The sequence below is a fragment of the Eulemur rufifrons genome, chromosome 6 (assembly GCF_041146395.1).
Source record: "Eulemur rufifrons isolate Redbay chromosome 6, OSU_ERuf_1, whole genome shotgun sequence".
NCBI classification, from domain to species: domain Eukaryota; kingdom Metazoa; phylum Chordata; class Mammalia; order Primates; family Lemuridae; genus Eulemur; species Eulemur rufifrons.
Window position 1 is genome coordinate 42995277 of NC_090988.1, and position 19515 is coordinate 43014791.

The following is a 19515-nucleotide window of genomic DNA, read 5'->3' on the forward strand; positions in this document are numbered from 1 at the left end:
CTCCAGGAATGGATTAATACCAATTATATTTAATAAAAAGACCTAATACTACAAATTCAATCTCTTTTTCCCTCACACCTTCTCTTTCTCTTTTGGCCTTCCACTATGGGAATGATGCAGCACCTGGCCCTCACCAGATGTTGGTGCCATGCTCTTGGACTTCCAAGCCTCTAGAACTGTGAGCCAAGTAAATTTTTGTTCATTATAAATTACCCAGTGTGTGGTATTCTGTTATGGCAGCATAAAACAGACTAGGGTTGGTACCGAGAAATCAAACTCTTCCTATAAATATCAGAAAATGTGCAAGCAGTTTGAAACTGGGTAACATGTGGCTGGAAGAATTTGGAGAAGCAAGCTAGAAAAAGCCTGTTTTGCCATGAATGGAATGTTGAGGTCAATTCTGGTGAGGGCTCAGAAGACGACTACTGCAAGGAGAGCCTAAATCTTCTTAGAGATTGCTTAAGTGGTCCTGATCAGAATGTTGATAAAACTATAGATAGTAAAGACCATTCTGATGAGATCTCAGATGAAAATGAGAAAGTACTGGAAACTGGAGTAAAGACCATCCTTGTTATACATTTGTAAAGAACTTAGCAGACGCCGGACACGGTGGCTCACGCCTGTAATCCTAGCACTCTGGGAGGCCGAGGCGGGAGGATTGCTTGACCTCAGGAGTTTGAGACCAGCCTGAGCAAGAGCGAGACCCTGTCTCTACTAAAAATAGAAAGAAATTACCCAAACAACTGAAAATAGAAAAAAATTAGCTGGGCATGGTGGCGCGTGCCTGTAGTCCCAGCTACTCAGGAGGCTGAGGCAGGGGGATTGCTTGAGCCCAGGAGTTTGAGGTTGCTGTGAGCTAGGCTCACACCACAGCACTCTACCTCAGGCAACAGAGTGAGACTCTGTCTCAAAAAAAAAAAGAAAAGAAAAGAACTTAGGAGAATTATGTCCGTATCCTAAGGACTTTGTAGAAGGCAAAACATAAGAGCAATGAACTAGGATATCTGGAAGAAATATCTAAGCATCAAAGCATTCACAATGCTGCATGGCTTCTTTTGGCTGCTTACAGTAAAATGAGAGGAGAATGATTTAAAGATGGAATTTATAATTAAAAGGGAAGCAGAACAAAAAGATCTGGACAACGCACAGCCTGGCCACACAAATAAAAAACTGTGTTAAGGAGAGAATATGAAGAATGTGACCAAACGGTCAATTGCTAAACAGATTAATACAGATAGAAGGAAGCCAGATTCTATTCATCAAGATAATAGGAGAATGACCTCCAAGGCATTTTTCAGAGATTTCTGAGGCAAAGCTAGGACCCTGAGGACAAGGCTTCCAGAGAGGCGCTCACAAGTTCTCTACATTCACTTCCCAGAGCCACTCGGAGACTCTGCTCCCTGCCTATGCAGCACTCCTAATTTGATGGAAATATACTTTTGAGGTAAGAAAATAAATACTTAGGGATTTGACATGAATAATTTTATACTATGCCACAGAACAAGACAAACGTTTGCCTTCACCACACTCACATTAACAAATTGAAGGAGACTGATAGATTTATAAGATTTCTACAGTAAGCCCAAAATATGAAAACTACATATATCATGACACAATTTCATAGGACAGTCCTTTTATAAAAATTATGAACTATAATTTGAGCAATCTTTTCTATTAAATATTAATAGAATGTACAACAAAAGACATGTCATGTAGAGCTTGAAATATGACGATGTTCATACTGTATGTGAATATTAACATGCTACATAATACCCAAGAGGCAGTAATATACGTGTCAATAGTAGAAATTAAGATTGCTGTAAAAATGATTTCTTGATTCCAACTGTGTACAAGTTTCTGTGTGGACATATTTTTTTTTCTCTTGGAGATATACACACACATACCCCTAGGAGATAAATATATGTGTGTATATACCTAGGATTGATAATTCTATATTTAGCATTTTGAGGAACTACACAGTTTTTCAAAATGGTTACATTTTACATTTCTGCCAGCAATGTTTGAGGGGAGTTCCAATTCCTCCACATCCTAGTCAACACTTGTTATTGTCTGATCTGGCTCCATCACCCAGGTAACAGTGCAGTGGCATGATCATAGCTCAATGTAACCTCAATTCGTGGGCTCAAGCAATCCTCCTGGCTCAGCCTCCTGAGTAGCAAGGACTACAGGTGTGTACCACCATGCCAGCTAATTTTTAAAAATTTTTTGTAGAGATGAGGTCTCACTATGTTGCCTAGGCTAGTCTTGAACTCCTGGCCTCTAGCAATCCTCCCACCTAGGCCTCCCGAAGTGCTGGGATTACAGGTGTGAACCACTGCACCTGGCCCTGTCTGAATTTTTTATTAATAGCCATCATAAGTAGGTGTGAAGTGGTATCTCATTGTGATTTTGATTTGTGTTTTCCTAATGATTAATATGTTGAACATCTTTTCATGTGCTCATCTACCACGTATGTTCTTTGGAGAAATGTCTATTCAGAACATTTGCCCATTTTTTAATTGGGCTATACTTATTATTGAGCTGAAGAGTTCTTGATACACGTTTTTTATTAGATATATGATTTATGAATGTTTTTCCTCCTATTCTGCAGCTTATCTTTTTACTTTCTTGATGGTATCATTTGTAGCAAAATTCTTATTCATGTTGAAAAGTTGTTTGATTTTTTTTTTTTAAATGCCCTTGCTGACACAATAGGGGAAGACCAGGGCTAAAAGTTGTGATATTAGAACAAGTGAGGCATTATGACCTGTTCACTTGTACAGAAATATCTGAGCCCAAACACTGTTATCAAGAGACAAGAAAAAGTATTAGTTTCTTCCTAGAGGTGGAGATTTCCAAACTTAAGCTTTGGTAGTTACAGAAAAATGACAATGAAACATTTTCATGTAAGAGTTTTCAGGACATCCTTTGAGTAGATTGCAGGGGAGGTTAGAGGTTTGACAAGCCTAACAAAAGAATAAACTTGACTACATTAATACAGTAGAAATGCAAAGAAAAAAAGGCAGTCAAGAACAGAATGCAGAAATAAGAACCTAACTCATTTCAGAAAGCTCAGAAATGATCAACAATGACTAAGAGATTCGTCTGAACTCAGAATAAATTTATAATGCCAGCAAAGGCATAAAGAGCAATGCAATACCTTCTCTTTATGGGAAATATTCCAAAGGGCTTATGCTAGAGAACTTAGCATTTTAAGAAATTCTACAGGGAGTCCTTTTTAAAACAAAAGCTTTTTTAAAAAATAAAAAAGCAACATGGATTTTCATATGCAATATTTTTTATTACATGATTGGACAGGGTGATGGTAACCAGTACAATTATTTGCAAAACTGTCTTAAAAACTTTAAAAAATGTCATAACTTTCTTGACATGCCCCTTAAAACTGATAAAACAATATAATTATTCAGTTGAGTATAAAGTTCTAGAACTATCATGATACAATATGGTAAATAAGAAGGGTAACCCATACTTAATCCTCAGCACCTATTATTTTACTTGGGTCTGCTGTTAACAGACATAAGTACATTTCATGGTCCCTTTCCCCAATTCTTGTTTTGAAGATGCTAATACAGCCTGAAATTTTTCTACTAAAATTTACTGTTATTAATTTTTTTAATTTCGCTTTTTTCCTTAGAACACTGTTTGTCCCTTAAAAAAAAATATTCCCAAATAAAAAGGAATTGCTGACCTAAAATAACAGAAAGAGGCTCTTGAAAAGATGTTATTTGGGAATAAAGCACTGCGATGGGAATACGCATTCTAGAGTCAACTATGTGCATACTCAGAGGGATAAAGGAAGACAAAGGTTTTTAAAGAAAAAAATGAAAATTACATAATTGTTTTGAAATAATTATCTGTGGCTACAAAAATCAGTAACATGGGGATGCCAGTCTGAGGCTGTACAAGCAAGTTATGGGGCATATGTCCTTATGGAGGTATTTTTTTTGTGTAAGGTTGGGAGGGCCTTTGTGCAAGGTTGTGGTTTTTGTAGTCTTCTGTGAGAACTTCTCTTCATGGCTTTTCCTCATTCTACTTTTCAGGGTTTGCTCGACATTAGGTGACTCCATTTTAATTCTGACAACTTCCACAAACTAAAGAAACATTTGCTTCTCTTACCTTTACTTACTGACAGGAGAAGATTTGGATCTCTTGGGTGGAATTTCAGTTCATTGATAGCATTTCCATGGCCAACATAGTGCTACAATAAATTGAAAACACTTCAAGTTTCATACCTCAAAATCAATCAATTCTTTCATAAATCTTTGGAGAATGAATATTTCCACTTAAAGTAGTGACTCCCAACCTTGGCTGCATAAATCACCCAACACACTTGAAGTAAAAAGAAATAAAAGACACTAAAGTCCCACTGCAGCTACTCTGATTTGATTGGATTAGCACAGGCTCAAGTATATGTGGTGTTTAAAAGATCCTCAGGTGATTCTAATGTGTCCTCAGGGTTAAAAACAGCTGATAAAGTGATTTGTAAAATTTGTCTTCACATCAACTTCCTAGGCTTCCCCTTATGTTCCCTTGACTATACAGCCTCCACCCCAAGTTTGGGTGTCTTGGAAAATGGACTCACTCTTCTGTTATTGTTCATTTAGAGCCTTTCAAAGCAAGGCAAGGGAGAAGGAGGGAAATGATTTTAAAAGAAAACATTGAAAATATTAACAGTTTCCCATTTTTCCTTAATTTACATTACCGAAATGTGACAAAGGTCTCCAAAGACTTGTCTAAAGAAAGCAACAAGCAAACTACAAATCAAATCACACAATTTACAGTCATCGATTCTATTAAAGTTTAACATGACATGTTTTCACAGGTGTGCATTCAAAAGAAGATCTATAATTTAATGAGAAAACCCACCTTTATACACTGCATTGTTATAGGATTAATTATCCTAATTATGCCTCTGGATCCAGCTACAGCCAGCAGAGGATGGCTTGTATTGCTATCATAGGTCCATGCACAAGTGTAAAAGTTTTCATCAGCCTAATAAATGCCAGTTAAGGAAACATAATTTATTTTTGAAAAATAAACATGATTACAACAGACATTCCAGGCTGTCCCTGGATCTAAGGAAAAAAATTTTAAAACTTTTTAAAAATGATATTATAAGGAAACCTACAAACAACTGCTAAATTTTTTGATGTAAAAAGTTCTCATTTTTCTTTATACAACGGCAATTTTAGGTTTTTCTAAAATCCATACCAAATGATCAAACAAAATCACAGTCTCTACACTCAATTTTGTTTACTCTTTACCTGTTTGTACAACTACTCAACTCTGTCCTTACAGTGCCAAAACAGCCACAGACAATATATAAACAAATGGGCATAGCTGTGTTCCAATAAAACTTTATTTACAAAAACAGGTAGCCAGCCCTGCAGGCTGCAGTTAGCTGACCTCTGTTCTATTCTGATACTTCTGGCTATGAATATCTAAATAAAAATGAATAACCATTTAGTTTTCCATCTTTTCCCATGGGAGCTCACATCTTTCCTTTATCTTCTAGAGAAGACTGAATGTCCTTGCCTTGTCTTGTTTGCTAGGTTTTTCAAACGGATCTGGAAGAAACATCTTATCACCTAGCTTTTACTGCTAGCAATGGTAACCCTTTGGCTTTTCAAATTTTTCCTTTTCTTTATGAACTCACATTTTGCAATATTTTACTTCCTAAGCTGCACATTTTTCTCTCCCTAAGCTTTGTTGATCAAATACTTGGAAAGATTGCCAGTCACAGCTTCAGATCAATCCAAGTTCATCGTTATATAAAATAACTATACAGAAATGATAAATTCTAGGCAAGGTCAAAGAACCAGGAGGTTTTAACTAATCTCTACTAATATTTTTTGTTACTGGATTTCTAATGCTCCTATCTTCTACACCCACCCAACACATCCACCCCACAATGAATTTCTAAGGATCAGGAAAACTAAATACCAGGATTCTCTTAGGTGATGGTGACAGTAATAGTAAAGATCTTAGGAGACAGTAATAATGAAAAAACAGCACTGGTTAAAGTTTAAAAAGACAATAATTTTAGGATATTAATTTAGGAAAGTTTTAGTATACTTATTCAAAATACATTTCTTTGACCACAGATATTAAAAACCCAGGAAAGGATACATCAGCATCCACATAAGATTGCAACAACCGGATTTCTCCTTGTGAATGACATTCATATAAGGTAACCTAATGAAAACAAAAATACAGTAAATTTCATCAAGTAGAGAAACATACCCTCTTCAACTTTTAAACATATTTCAGTCACAATTTTATCTTAAATATACTACAGAAACTATTGCCTTAAAAGCTCCTTTAAGCTTAAGAAACCCATTACAAAGCCTAATGTTTTACATAATATCCAGAGCATATTAAATGTAATAATAATAGTTTCTGCTTCTAATCTTTTAAATTTACATTTCATCCATATAATTGCACCAACTCTTCAAATTGAATAAAGCTGAACACCCCAAAGTAATTGTAGTTTATCATCCTTTAAATTCACAGTAAAAGTCTTTGGGTAGTTTTAGAGCATTTACATATTAGTTACTTGTAAGAAAGTCTACAATTTGCCTAATAATGAATTCTTTTTTTATAGGTACAACTAATCAAATATTAACTTGCTAAGTATGGTGGCCTTTTTCATTTGTCACATATTATAAAATTTAAAATATACACACTTTACGAAATCTTGTAATACTAAACTTTTATAAATTTCTTTCCATTTTTCTGATAGCTATAGTCAGTCACATTAGCAAACACCTATTAATATTTTATAACAGCATATAAGGATCTTATATATCATCACAGTCTATTAATTCATAAAATAACCTCCTCTACATTAATGTTTTAAAAAATATTCTTTACATGGCTGCTAACTAGGTTATGTCTTAGGAGACAATTGCATTTTCCTTTTCTTTTTAAAAAAAAATCCTAAAAGTTTGACTATTTATAATTCAATAAACTATGTAACAGCCTTTAATGTCATCCTAAATGAGAATAAGGATTTTTTTTTTTTTTTTAGAAAGCCTAGAACATTGCAATAAGCATACTGAAGCACAAAATATACCAATTCTGGTACTATTAATATTACAGCCAAGTATTATAATCTTAGGTTTATACAATTATAATGGTTTATAAAGTTAAATCTTACAAAATTTATAAGATTATAAGATGTCTTAAAAGTGGATTCAAATTTAATTAATGGGCTGTGTTACCAACTAGGAAAAAAATAACCATCATCTTTTCTTGAAACCACATTACTTTTCCTCTGAATTGTTGTTTTCAAATAATTTAGGAACTAAACAACTATAAGCAGGCTATATATCATACAACTTACATTTGGCTGAACACTTAAAAAAAAAAAAAAAACAAGCTGTTATCCCATGTTATCAACTTCGGTGATAACTTTCAAATATTCAGAATTTCAATGACTTTCTCAAATAGTAAAAGCACCAGAGCCTTAAAAGTCATCAAAACATCCTTTAAGGAGTGCCCAGGAAAAAACGATCTAAAGCCAAATTTTACATTTTAGAAAACATGAGTAGGAAGGATCTAGCCCAGAATGGTTGGGTATGTGTTACTATGATTCTCAAATTTTTAGAAAAGTAGGGGGAAAAAAAATCCTTGACAATATGTTGCCATTTGAAAAGTACTAAATTGACAACTACCCAGCTATCAAGTTAATTTTCACTGAGAATAGAAGAATACCAATACTAAGAAACAGAAACAAATATAGAAAACAAGTAGTGAGCATTCAAAACCATGCCATTTTATTTCCCTAACAATCTTACCACAATTACTAAAGAAGCATAAAATTTTATTTTACTCAATTAAAATAACTTATGGAACATCTCTCAGATTCACCTCTCTTACTTCTTGGGCTGAGGATAGAGGAAGTGACTTTTATTTGTGGCCAACCCATACCCAATTAATCTATTTCCTCCATATTTTTTTTTCTGAGTACACCAACCTATTTCTATGTTATCCCTCTTAATTCCTAGTACAGAATTTTTTTTTCCTACAGTATCCAGCCATTCCAACCTAGTACAGTATTAAAAAATAACCATAATATTAGTTTACAAAGACTTAAGATGACAATTTTTCCCAGAGGTGATTTCAACTTTAGTAGAAAACTCTTGAAGACTACCTAGAAAGCATTAGGAAATCTTCCTGTTCTCCACACATTTAGAAGTGAATGGAATGAATAAATAAATCTTAGCAATCCTCCAGTTCAGCCCCAGGTTTAACAAAAAAATTAAATAATCATTTATGTTAAAATGTGCCAGCATGACTCTCTCCACCCACCACTCTTGATTCAAGATAGTTTTTGGCTTCCTTAAAAACAAACTCAAATGTTTATTGCAACTAATTAAAACACTTTTAATAATGTTATTTTTAAAAATCAGACTTATCCTATTTGAATGACAAAATCATTTCAAAAAAAGAGGAAAGTCCATTCTTTGAATCACTCAAAATATGTATGAAGACAAATACAAGTATAAAACCTGTTTCATGAATTGGAAATAATATGTAAATAATATGTAAAATAATATGTAATAATAATATGTATTTTCAGTCATAATACTTGTTTTAACTTGTCAATTTCTAGAAAGCTTCACTCTTACACAGTCATACTGTTAAACCAGCTATACAAAAATCTACTGTGAAATCATTCCATTTCAATATTATATTAACACAAGATCTAATAATCAAACCAAATACCAAACAGACCCCTTAACACTCACTCTGTTGCTTCCAACAGTTGCAAATACTAATGGATCTCCTTCTTTACTGTGCCAGTTAAACTGAACTCCAAACAATGGTTGGTTATGATCTTCCTATAAAATAATCAGGAAATAAGAAAAATTAAAATATCTTAGAAACCAAAAAGTGGTGGTAAACTAACTTGACTCCTTCTAATTTTTTCCAAAAAGCAATCCATTATTTTGTGTATCACTAGGGTTAAAATTTTATAGTATTGTGTATGATAAAGTTTTAAAACAATTAAAAGTTTAAATCACAGGTTAGATAACTACTTACCTATGAAAATGCTTTGATATTTGCCTTTTATTTTCTCAAACTCAATCATATTCTTCTGAATCACAATAAACTGGATAATTTTGGTAGACACCTTTAACCTCTTGGGCCATAAGAACACAACTTATTTTTCTGAAATAGGAAACTAACAAATGGCCTTAAAGAGGTAATACAGCTTCTCTAGCAGTCACTAAGTTGTATTAGGCTCAATTTTTCCCTTATAAAGTGATGTATATCAGATGCCACTGAAATCATTGCTTTCTGTTAGTACTGTATAAACAATTTTGAATAACCTTAAATTTGGGTCTTAAAAGAAAAATATCCCAAGAAATTATACAGTAAACAAGAATACTTGAACGGTGGTAGTGGGTGTGGGAGGGAATGGACTATAACTTCATAGTTACTGGAGACTATAAGAAGATACACACAAAAAAATTATTCACTTTTGCTCACAAAGTTATTTTTCAGCTTTAGGATTTTACTGGCAATCACCTGGCATTTAACACTAACTTTTCACTTTAAGGCACTGTCTTCACTTTTAAAGTAACAACTTTCATTTTCTTATCACTTGAAAAGCCACAAATTCAAGCTTTTGATATACTTAGATGGCGCTGAAAAACATCTTCAAGATATAATACCTAAAAGCAGGTTAATACAAATAAAAATTAACATCAAACTATAACAGACACCACCTTTTTTTTAGTATGCTGAGATTCATTTCTCTCCTTTCACAGGGGTATAATTTGACACACTGAGCACTGAATTTTGGCTACACAGGAAAATGTGATATAGTCATGACTTCTTATGCTTTCTCAAGACTTTACCAAAAAGCGTATTTCGATATTTAGAAAACATTTTAACTTACATATGTAGGAGATAACGTAATATATATTTTCCCTCATATAGAAAAAATAACCTCAAATTTAAAAAACAAAGTGGACAATAAAAGAAAACATCTTGAACATCAGTAATCCCTTTTATAAAGTAAACAGAAATACTATTGAGGATACAGTAATTTAAATAAATAAACCCCTTTTCCCAAATATTGAATATTCCAAAGTTTTTTAAATTTTATACATTTTTTCTTCAAAAACAATTACAAATAAAACAAAGGATAAAAGTTAAATTTAAAAAACTATACAAAGTAAGACATCTGTTTCAATTTATACTGACTCAAAGTTAATAGGTCACATTCAGTTCCTTTTAATAATAACTGGTGCCAGAAGTGGCTTAAGAAGAGTAACATTTCCCAAAACCTTTTATTTGAATACAAATAATAAAGTAAAAACAGTCTGCAATAATCAGTGTCACATATTTAAATTAAAAAAAAATCAAAACCAAAAAAACTAAACATGGATGGACTATATTAAGTATGCAGTCTAAACTATTAAAAAAACCCTTCAAAACACTGTAACTTTAAAATAAAACTTGACAGAGCATCTTGAGTATAAAATGTGTGCCACTGAGAAACAGCCCACAAGATTTTTGCACATACCTTGAGACTATTTACACATTTGAAAGAATATTTGCATTTCTTCGACTTCCATTTTCCTTTTCCCCAACTTTTCCTTCCAGGTGCATTTGGTGTGTTTGTAGGTGTATCAGGGCGTTCAGTGTTTGTACCACTTTCTATACTGACAGCATCATCCTGTAAGCAGTAAATTAGGAAAAATAAAATGAAACAGCAATACTGTATTAAGCAGCAAATAACTTTGTACTGGGAAGATGCTGAATGACCTAAAAGAAATAATTTCTGCAAGAAATGGAAAAACTATTTTTTGACTCCAAAGATGGATAAAAAGTAATCCAGCTACGAATTAGAATTTTTATAGATATTTTATATTTCAGCAAAAATGAAAACAAAATACTAATGAGAATGATAATGGAAGAATAATACTGTCTTCATAAAGCACTGGTTTGTGCCAGTCACTTTAATACACTGGATCATTTAATCTTTACAGCTCTTCACAGAAGGTATTGTTAGATAAGGGAGTATTGTTGAGACAGCCTAACTGGTTGCTGGTAGGGGTTGCTAGAATTCAAACTCAAAGCTGTGACTTCTACATGTGACTGATGTACATGTCTTCACAATTTATTTGACTGTTGTTCAGCCTGAAGCGCAAGGAGTGGGTAGGTAGCCCTTTGAAGCAGGAGTGTTAATGTTTCTTCAAGATACAGTTTTTAAAAATCTTGTTATTCAAATTCTGCATATTTATAACACAAACCATTTAGAATCTTTTTAAAAGTCCTACATATTCTATGCTATTTACAAGTGAAATTTGCCTCACAGTTCTAAAGGAATAACAATATTCAAATATTAGAACTCTAGAGACACTCAATAGTTAAATGCTTTCAAATAGAGAGATGACTGCAAGAAACCTTGAAAATTCTCCTTATACCTTATCTCCAGTCCAGAAGGCATATTAATGGCCCTCTAATCTCAGAAGATTTCACTGCCTCCTTTGATTACAGATTCCAATGTCTTCTTTGGAATAAAAAGATTTATTTAAATCTATGATCTCAGGGCAGTAGTTCTGAAATTCATTCCAGAGAAAGCCTTTTTTTCATGAAATACCTATTAACATATGTTAGAACACAGTCTAGGAAACATTGCTTTAGGGGCTATTTCTAAATTACTGCTTCTTAAAATTGGTTTTATGACATTACAGAAAGTTAAAAATTAACTAGAGTGTCAAAAGGTATATAAAAGTCATATTAATTCACTCAAAAACAATATGGCATTACACAGTTCTTGGGTGTTTTCAAAACTTCAGATGTTTCCAAATGAAATGTTTTTAAAAAAATACACTATCTGAAACATACTGATTATGTAGTGCAAAAACAAATGAAGTGGATAGGTGGTACGAAGTAGGTACTCAACAAATATGTCAATTGTAATGTAAATGTAATTATCTTTATAAAAATAGAAAAGGTGAAATTTTTATCTCTCCCTATCTCTCCCCACCTTTCAGTTGTACTTACATAGTTAAAAAAGCGTAGAAAACTAGTATTTTAATGGAAAACTTCGGGTTATCTATAGGACACCCTTCCAGGTTATCAGATTATAGGGCTACCTTAAGTCTTTAAATTCTAGGTAACTGACAGACACGCAAATTTTGTCTCCACAGTAGATAGAAGTTCAAAATGTCTTTCTTCCCACTCAATGGAAAAAAAAAGTTTTTGCCTTCATTTGCAATTCATTTCTATATTCCTTTATTCCATATAAATTTGTACTGTTTTGACTTTTCTGGTTATCAAGTTGCCATATAACATTCGCCTAGTTTCCTCAGATGAGTAAAATTTTTAACACATGGTCACTTAGCTTTTTTCTGAAAAATTATCTTTTGACACTGGAAAAATGAAATAATGAAACTCAGACATTTCTATACCAGCTTCTTTCCATTCTGGCTAAACAATGAGCTGCCAATCAACAGGCCACACAAAACCCTGTCAATAGGGCACACTGCATTTTTTACTTCTGACCACTTAATTTACTCATCTCCTCCAAAGGCAAATCAAGATGGAATCAAACGAAAATGTAATACAGTCACAATGTTTTCATTTTATCTTTAAATTAAAATCAAATCTTTGCTGAGCGTCTAATATGTATACAGACTGACTTCCACTCTACCGGCCTCCTCAAAGTACAGAATGATACTGTGCAACAAATCACATCTTTATTTGCTCAACAAAGAAACAGATACAAAGACAGAAATTTGTCCTTAATCTTGCCACAGGTTACTTAAGCAAAAAGAACTCTACAAATTCGGCCCTTTCATCTTACTACCAACCCAACCATTAGTACTCTTCCAAAAGTTTGATAAAACGGCAGACAACATATACAATAAATTTAAAATGTGTCCTTTTAATTCTTTGACTCATTTTAACAATAGTAAATGCTCAGGTTGCCTTAAATCCAACTCAAAACACATTCCCTGTCTGCTTTTGGCCTTTTGTCAATATTCAGCTCCTTCAAGAGTAAAACTACTGCCTTTGTTTTTTCTGAACTCATTTTTATACAATGTTCTCTACTCCCTTCCCTTACAACCTCTCCGAACCTAAGTCCCAGATCAGGGATACTTGGAAGGAATTTAGAGGGCCTGCGAACTCGAATGGGGGAAAAAAACACATCTTAATTTTCACCACCTTTAACTGAAATTTAGTACTTCCTTCTATTATAGTGCAGGTAACATCATGCCAATATAACAGGAGTTGTGACTTTGTCACCAATGGAAATCAGGTACTTTTATATTATAGTTGCCGCAAATCTCGAAAAACTGTATGTCAAAAAAATATACAATTTTATGACTGATTTTGTTTGTAACCTCATATACTGTATTTCATACATTTAAAAATGTTATTCTGAGAAGGTTCCACAAGATTCATTAAGGCTTCCAAGGCACCCACACAATTAGCCAAAACAAAGGCAAATCCAATCATTTGGTTCTAAATAGCTTTAAAATTGCACCAAAGAATATATTCCCTTTTAAGGGTCTGCAAAAAGAAAATAATCTTTCAATTTATTTTGTCCCCTGAAATTTTCCTCATCTAAATAGGTTTGACATTTTCATTATCCCTGATTATTAAGTATGTGGGCGCCAGAAACATAACTACATTCTATGTAATCACAAAATAAGTAATTACTACAAATAATTAACATTTGTACTGTATGGGGTAGACACTCTTCTAAGTACTTTACCTATATTAACTCATATAATCCTCAGGAATACCCCATGAAGCAAATACCACTATCCGTGTTCTTAACTAATACTCTAATCTGCCTAGAGAAATTTAAGAAAATGCAAAAATAAAATTAAGTCTCCAAGCACTGGAATGAAGAGGGCCAAAAATGTTAGACCCCAATATATAGTGAGATTGGGGAGCACAAACAGAAAAAAAAAAAAGTTTAAAGTAACATTAACACCCACGATTTCCTGAAATTTCAAGTCTGAGATCCCACAAACTGATAATGCCCGAAATATCTTTCTTCTCTCTGCAAAAAGAATCCTTTCCCATCTCTTCAGTGAAAATCTTGATCATGACACCATGCCATATATACGCTTCAGTGTTTATGATACAGAATTTAGGAAGACATAGCATTTATTTCTAAAACTAGCCAAATTGAGAAAACGAAACTTCACCACTCTTCTAAAACATTTTAAAAATTTTAAAAAGATGTTCAGAAGTTGTTGCCATGTATCATGAGAAGCGAGTTCACATTTTGGAGTAGTATCTTTGAATAAACTGTTAACACATTTCGCTGCCCTTATTGGATATCAATAAAACACGAAACTGAAAAGTTATTAATGTCAATTGGGCTATTGCTAACGGGTCACTTAAACACAGCTGGGTTAACTGTTGGGACGGGATGATTACTAATATCCATTTCAGAGCTTTAAAAAAAAATCTGATTCCAAAACACCTTACACTTGCGAAAGTCACGAGCCCACACTTGTTATATATGCCTTTACCACCGTTGCCTGAAATCCACCAGGTGATCCCCCTTTACCTTAAGTAAAAACTTTCAAACGAGAAACTGTCCTCTCTCATGCCTCCCTTAAAGGTGGTTCCCCCTCCAAATCAGAATACGACCCTCTCAATTCTGCTCCTCCTACGGAAAAGGCAATCTCCACGGATAAAACGGAAACAGACACAAAACCCCCTCTAATAAAGTCTCCCAAACTCCATAAATCTAAGATCTACGCTTTCGATCCTGAAGATTCCATAGGGGTCTAAGAGTAACACAACCCCTAAACTCTTTTAATAGGGTCCCTAACAAACTCTGCCCCCTCTGTCCAACTTTCTTAGAAAAATCTCTTATACGCCTTTTAAACTACTGGAATCTAAGATCCGCTAAATCTCCCAAAGGCTCAAACGCTCGCCCATCACATGCAAAAGGATTTCAGAGCAGACCTCTCAGACCCACGCAATCACCTAAACCACTCTCCTTCGCCAAGTTTCTACTTGCTCTCGGCCCCAGCTCAATATCCCCAAAAAGACAAGTTAGATTTTTCTCCTGCACGCCCGCGTTTTCCTAAGTAGAGAGTGACACCTCTCCCTCCCCCCATAGTCGCCCGCCCGCCCCCGCGCCTAGAGTTTTAAAAGCACTTCAAACTTCCACTCCAGAGTCCCGTGACTGTTAGGGGCTGCACTCACATTCTCGTCTCCAGAGAGGTCCGGGTTGCTGTTCTCGTCGCTGCTCAGCTTCTGCTTCTTGGCTGCAGGCATGTCTGTTCCCGCCGGCGCTGTCGACACTTCCCTCTCGGACATATTCCTCCGCCTCCCTCCAGGTTCCTGCCGCCTCGGGCGGGGCCTCCGCCACACCGCCGTCAAGCAAGCCCGGCCAGAGCTTGCCGCAAAGTTGCCACTGCCGCCGCCACCTCCACCGCTCCCCCCACTGTCGCAAATTGCGCCCAGCCGCCGAGGCGGGCGTGCGTGCGACCCCGCCACACTGCTGAAAAAGGGGCGCGCACGCGCGCCCTTCCGCGCGGCTTCCTGGCTCTTTCCCTTTCCCTACTCCCGTCTTGCCCTTTTCCCGCCGCCCTCCCGGCGGTTTGCACGGAGTTGTATGATCCGCTGGCTTAAGAGGGCAGTATTTCGTATGTCTCCCTTCCCCACCACCGCCTCCAAAAGAAGAGGCGGAACTCAAAGGGATGCTCCCTCACCCCCTTTCTCCTTCCAAAGACGTTTCAGCCGCAATTGGCCCAATCCTTCGATCTCCGACCCGCTGCTAGGGAGCGAAAGTCTGTGGAATGGACTAGACCACCCTTGTCCCAGGGACAGGGGGAAGATACAAGAAGTCACTTCTTGCTTTAACTGTTTGTGCCAAATGTTCTTCATCTTGAACTTGGAGGATAATGCTCTCAATTATTCATGGAACTACTCATAACCTAATTCTTGCTTGAGGATGGAGATTCGAAAAATGTAGACTGCTTTCCGCTTGCCTCCCCCATCTAGCAAATGGAAAGTACCCGTCAGGGGATGCGCATGCGCCGAGGCGTATTCTCGCGCTGGGTAGTCGGGACCCGCCTCCTCCAAGCCCCTCCTCTTTTCAAATTCTTGTTTGCTGAACCGGGTAGTCTTCTGCTGGGTTTCGGTAACCCGGGATGGATTTCAAAGCGCTATCGAATTATAGTCTCTGGTCCCGCCCTAAATTCTTGTCGAATATTTATTGTGATGAATATTTATTTCAATTAATGATTATCTAGTTGGTGCCAATATTTAAGGTTTAAACAAAAATGTCCTAAAATTATATGATTCTAGACCAATGAGTTTCAGCAGAAGTGCTCTTTTTAACCGAAGGAGTATTAAGGCCCTGAACAGCACCAAGGCCTAGAAATCAGTGTTCATCTCCAACTATGAATGAGACTGTGAGACTTAACCGGAGGGCAGTTTGTTTTGCACATCGGTTACAATGAAATTTTAGTAGAGGGCAACAAAACATACTTCACCGAAATAATTGTCTATGTTATTGTATCTGGGCTCTTGATGGGTACCAAATGCATTGGTGAGCCATGTGGACTTGTTGGATGGGTCATATCTGAATGAGCAGCAAGAAAAGGCAAATGATGGGAAAAAAATAAAATGCAATATCCCACACCCCCTTTTTTTTAGGACACAGTTGTGACTACTTACCTTTCTGGGTCTCAGTGTCCACATCTGTAAAAATCAGGAGGTAGGAAGGGACTTACCATTTCTTGAGCACCTACTTGGTATTGTATATTTCTCTTTGAGACCTCATTGCATTACCCAGTGGGTAACCTGTCTAGAACGTACCATCCATAAAATTCTAATATGCTTGAATTACTTTTGCATGATGCCTTTTACAGCCAGAACATCAGTTTCATTATCTGCAGATTGCAAGTCACTCTTCCTTTTGGCGATAAGGAGAGAAGTCAGTTGAGAATGAGAAAAGGAAGGTAAAGCAAAGGCAGGGCAGAATAAGAGGTTTTTGCAATGAAGACTCAGGAAAAATAAGGAAGCTGAAAAAAAATAAAGTTCAGGTCTTAATAATTGCAATTATTTGTTCAACACTTCTAATATACCAGGCACTGCTAAGCACTCCTCAGTTGCTGAGAGAGATGAGACTGATACAGAGTCAGCTACTGGGGAAGTAAGCTGTGCTTTGGCCCAGGTGCAGTGACTTGCACCTGTAATCTCACCTACTTGGGAGGATCCCAAGAGGCCAAGAGTTGAGGCCACAGTGAGCTATGATCATGCCACTGCACTGCAGCCTCCGCAACAGAGCAAGTCTCCATCTAAAAAATACAAAGATGTGCTTTGGTATGACAATTTTATTGGCAGAGACAGACATACTCCCCTTTGTTGGAAAGGATGTTTCTGAAATATAGCTCTACAAGTAAAGGATAATTAACTGAAGCATTTTAAATTAAAATTACTCTGTGTGTGGGATCAGTGGGAGCTAGGAAGTGGGAGTCAACTTCTAGTCATAAAATTAGACAAGTGCTGAACATTTGGATAAAGGACACATATGGGAGGAAAATGCCTTACAGCATTCATTGTAATAAAGCAAAAATATTTTTAGAGAGTCTTATTAAAACTTGGAGGGATTATTTTTACATTTTTCTGAGTCAAGGATGATAAATGGAAATTAGTTCATATTCATTATTACTATGTTAAAAAAATTATTCTGACACTTGTTAAAACAGTAAGGAAGATTTCATTCAGGACTATTTTGATACATGTCGAGACTATCACAATAGGGAAAAGAGATTGGGCTCAACTCCGAATACAGCAAGGAATGGGGCTTTATAGTCAGGGAGCAGAGTTGGAGGGTCAGTAGTTGGAAAATTACAATGAGGGATATCAAGAGTGGGGAATTCTTGCTAAAGGAAGCGCAGGGTGATCAGATATCAAGGGTGTGGGATTCTCTCTAAACTAACAGCCTAATTCTCGCTACAACTGAACTACGCAAACTGAAGACAGGACCCAAGGACAAGACCTAGTTAAGAACAGCATTCAGAGGCACCTGACTAAAGTTTGGTCAACGAGAGAGTCTTTGTCATTAACTTAAGATGTGTAAAATGTCTCAGGTATTCTATTTAGAGTACTACTTTTATAGTATCAATTTAATAAATATAAAAGTCCAATTACCTATTAAAAATCATGAGTTTCATTGAATGCAGTGATACATGCATATAGTCCCAGCTACTTGAGAGACCTTACCCAGGAGTTCAAGGCCAGCCTGGATAACATAGTGAGACCCCCATCTCTAAAAAATAAATAAATAAAAGTTTCTCAACACTGAATTCTCCTGTGAGGGATTTTGGCCATCACAGTTGGAGCAATCTTATCACCCGCATTTTATAAATGAGGAAACTGAGGCTTAGGGTAACTAAACAACTTGTCCAAAGACACACAGCTCTTTGCGAGTTGCAGAGCTAAGGATTGTATGCAAGTGCTTGGAAAGCCAAAGCACTTTTACTTCAAGATGAAGAACCCAGGCAGCTCTAGATTTACATAGTTGTTTCACAGAGCTTGATCTTTAGACTACACAATCTTTTATACACTATCAAAGAACATCAAAAAGCTATCTCTCTTGAAACAGAAAGAGGATATAACTGGAGAAATCCAAAAGAAATCTAGAGTATAATTAATAGTGATGCATGTATTTCAGTTTCTTCATTTTGATCAATGTACCATGGTAATGTAAGATATTAACAATGAGAGAAACGGGATAAAGGGGATATAGGAACTGTCTATGCTCTCTTTGCAAATTTTCTGTAAAATTGTCCCAAAATAAAAATCTCATTTTTTAAAAAATATATATGTCTCCTATTAGACTGTTGAGAACTCAGTAAGAAATACTCCTTAGCCTTTAAATAAGTGGTTGATCTATCTCAGAAAACTTTCCAAGATCATTTAGTTATATAGAAAAAGAAAATTCACAGCCTTCCTTGGCATTGTCCTCTAGTATCTTGTAAGCTTCATGTCAGGAAATGAGTTTCAAAAGCTAAATTAAATCCTTCCCATTTCAATTGAAGTCTATTTCTCATTCATTCAACATTTTTGTCTCTTCTGTTTCATAAATAGCAGCTGTTCATCATCACTCATGCAATGTGTAATCATATGCTTGCATATCTAGTTTTCTATGAGCAGAACATCATATGGCTTCTTTGAACATTTTAAAATCAATCAGGAAGAATTTACTAAATGCCATTTATGTGCAAAGCAGCATGGTAATTCCAGGACGGGAGGAATTGGAAGGGAAAATAAGACATAGTCCCTACCTTCAAAAAGTCTAATATTCTTCTAGTGTTAAAAAATATCTCATGCATTGAATAAATATTTACTGAGTAACCACTATGTGCCCAACACTGTTTCAGGTGCTGAGGAGACTTGATAATAAGCAAAACCAGACAGGTTCCTGCTGTTTTAGAGCTTATTGACTAGCAGGCAAAACAAACATTAACCGAATAATCACCAGAT

General features: G+C 35.6%; 1 protein-coding gene across 3 annotated transcripts in view; it reads right to left on the reverse strand.

The window, feature by feature from the left end:
* The window catches only part of EED (embryonic ectoderm development), a 30243-nt gene extending 14423 nt beyond the window's left edge, over positions 1–15820 (reverse strand). For all 3 annotated transcript variants that reach the window (XM_069469105.1, XM_069469104.1, XM_069469103.1), the window contains exons 1-6: positions 15223–15820; positions 10562–10714; positions 8775–8867; positions 6151–6216; positions 4888–5013; positions 4138–4219 (exon numbers count right to left, since the gene is read on the reverse strand). In XM_069469105.1, coding sequence (XP_069325206.1) covers positions 4138–4219; positions 4888–5013; positions 6151–6216; positions 8775–8867; positions 10562–10714; positions 15223–15336 — 634 coding nt within the window. In that variant the 5' untranslated portion in view covers positions 15337–15820. The remainder of the gene's footprint in view (positions 1–4137; positions 4220–4887; positions 5014–6150; positions 6217–8774; positions 8868–10561; positions 10715–15222) is intronic.
* Positions 15821–19515: the final 3695 nt, after the last annotated feature.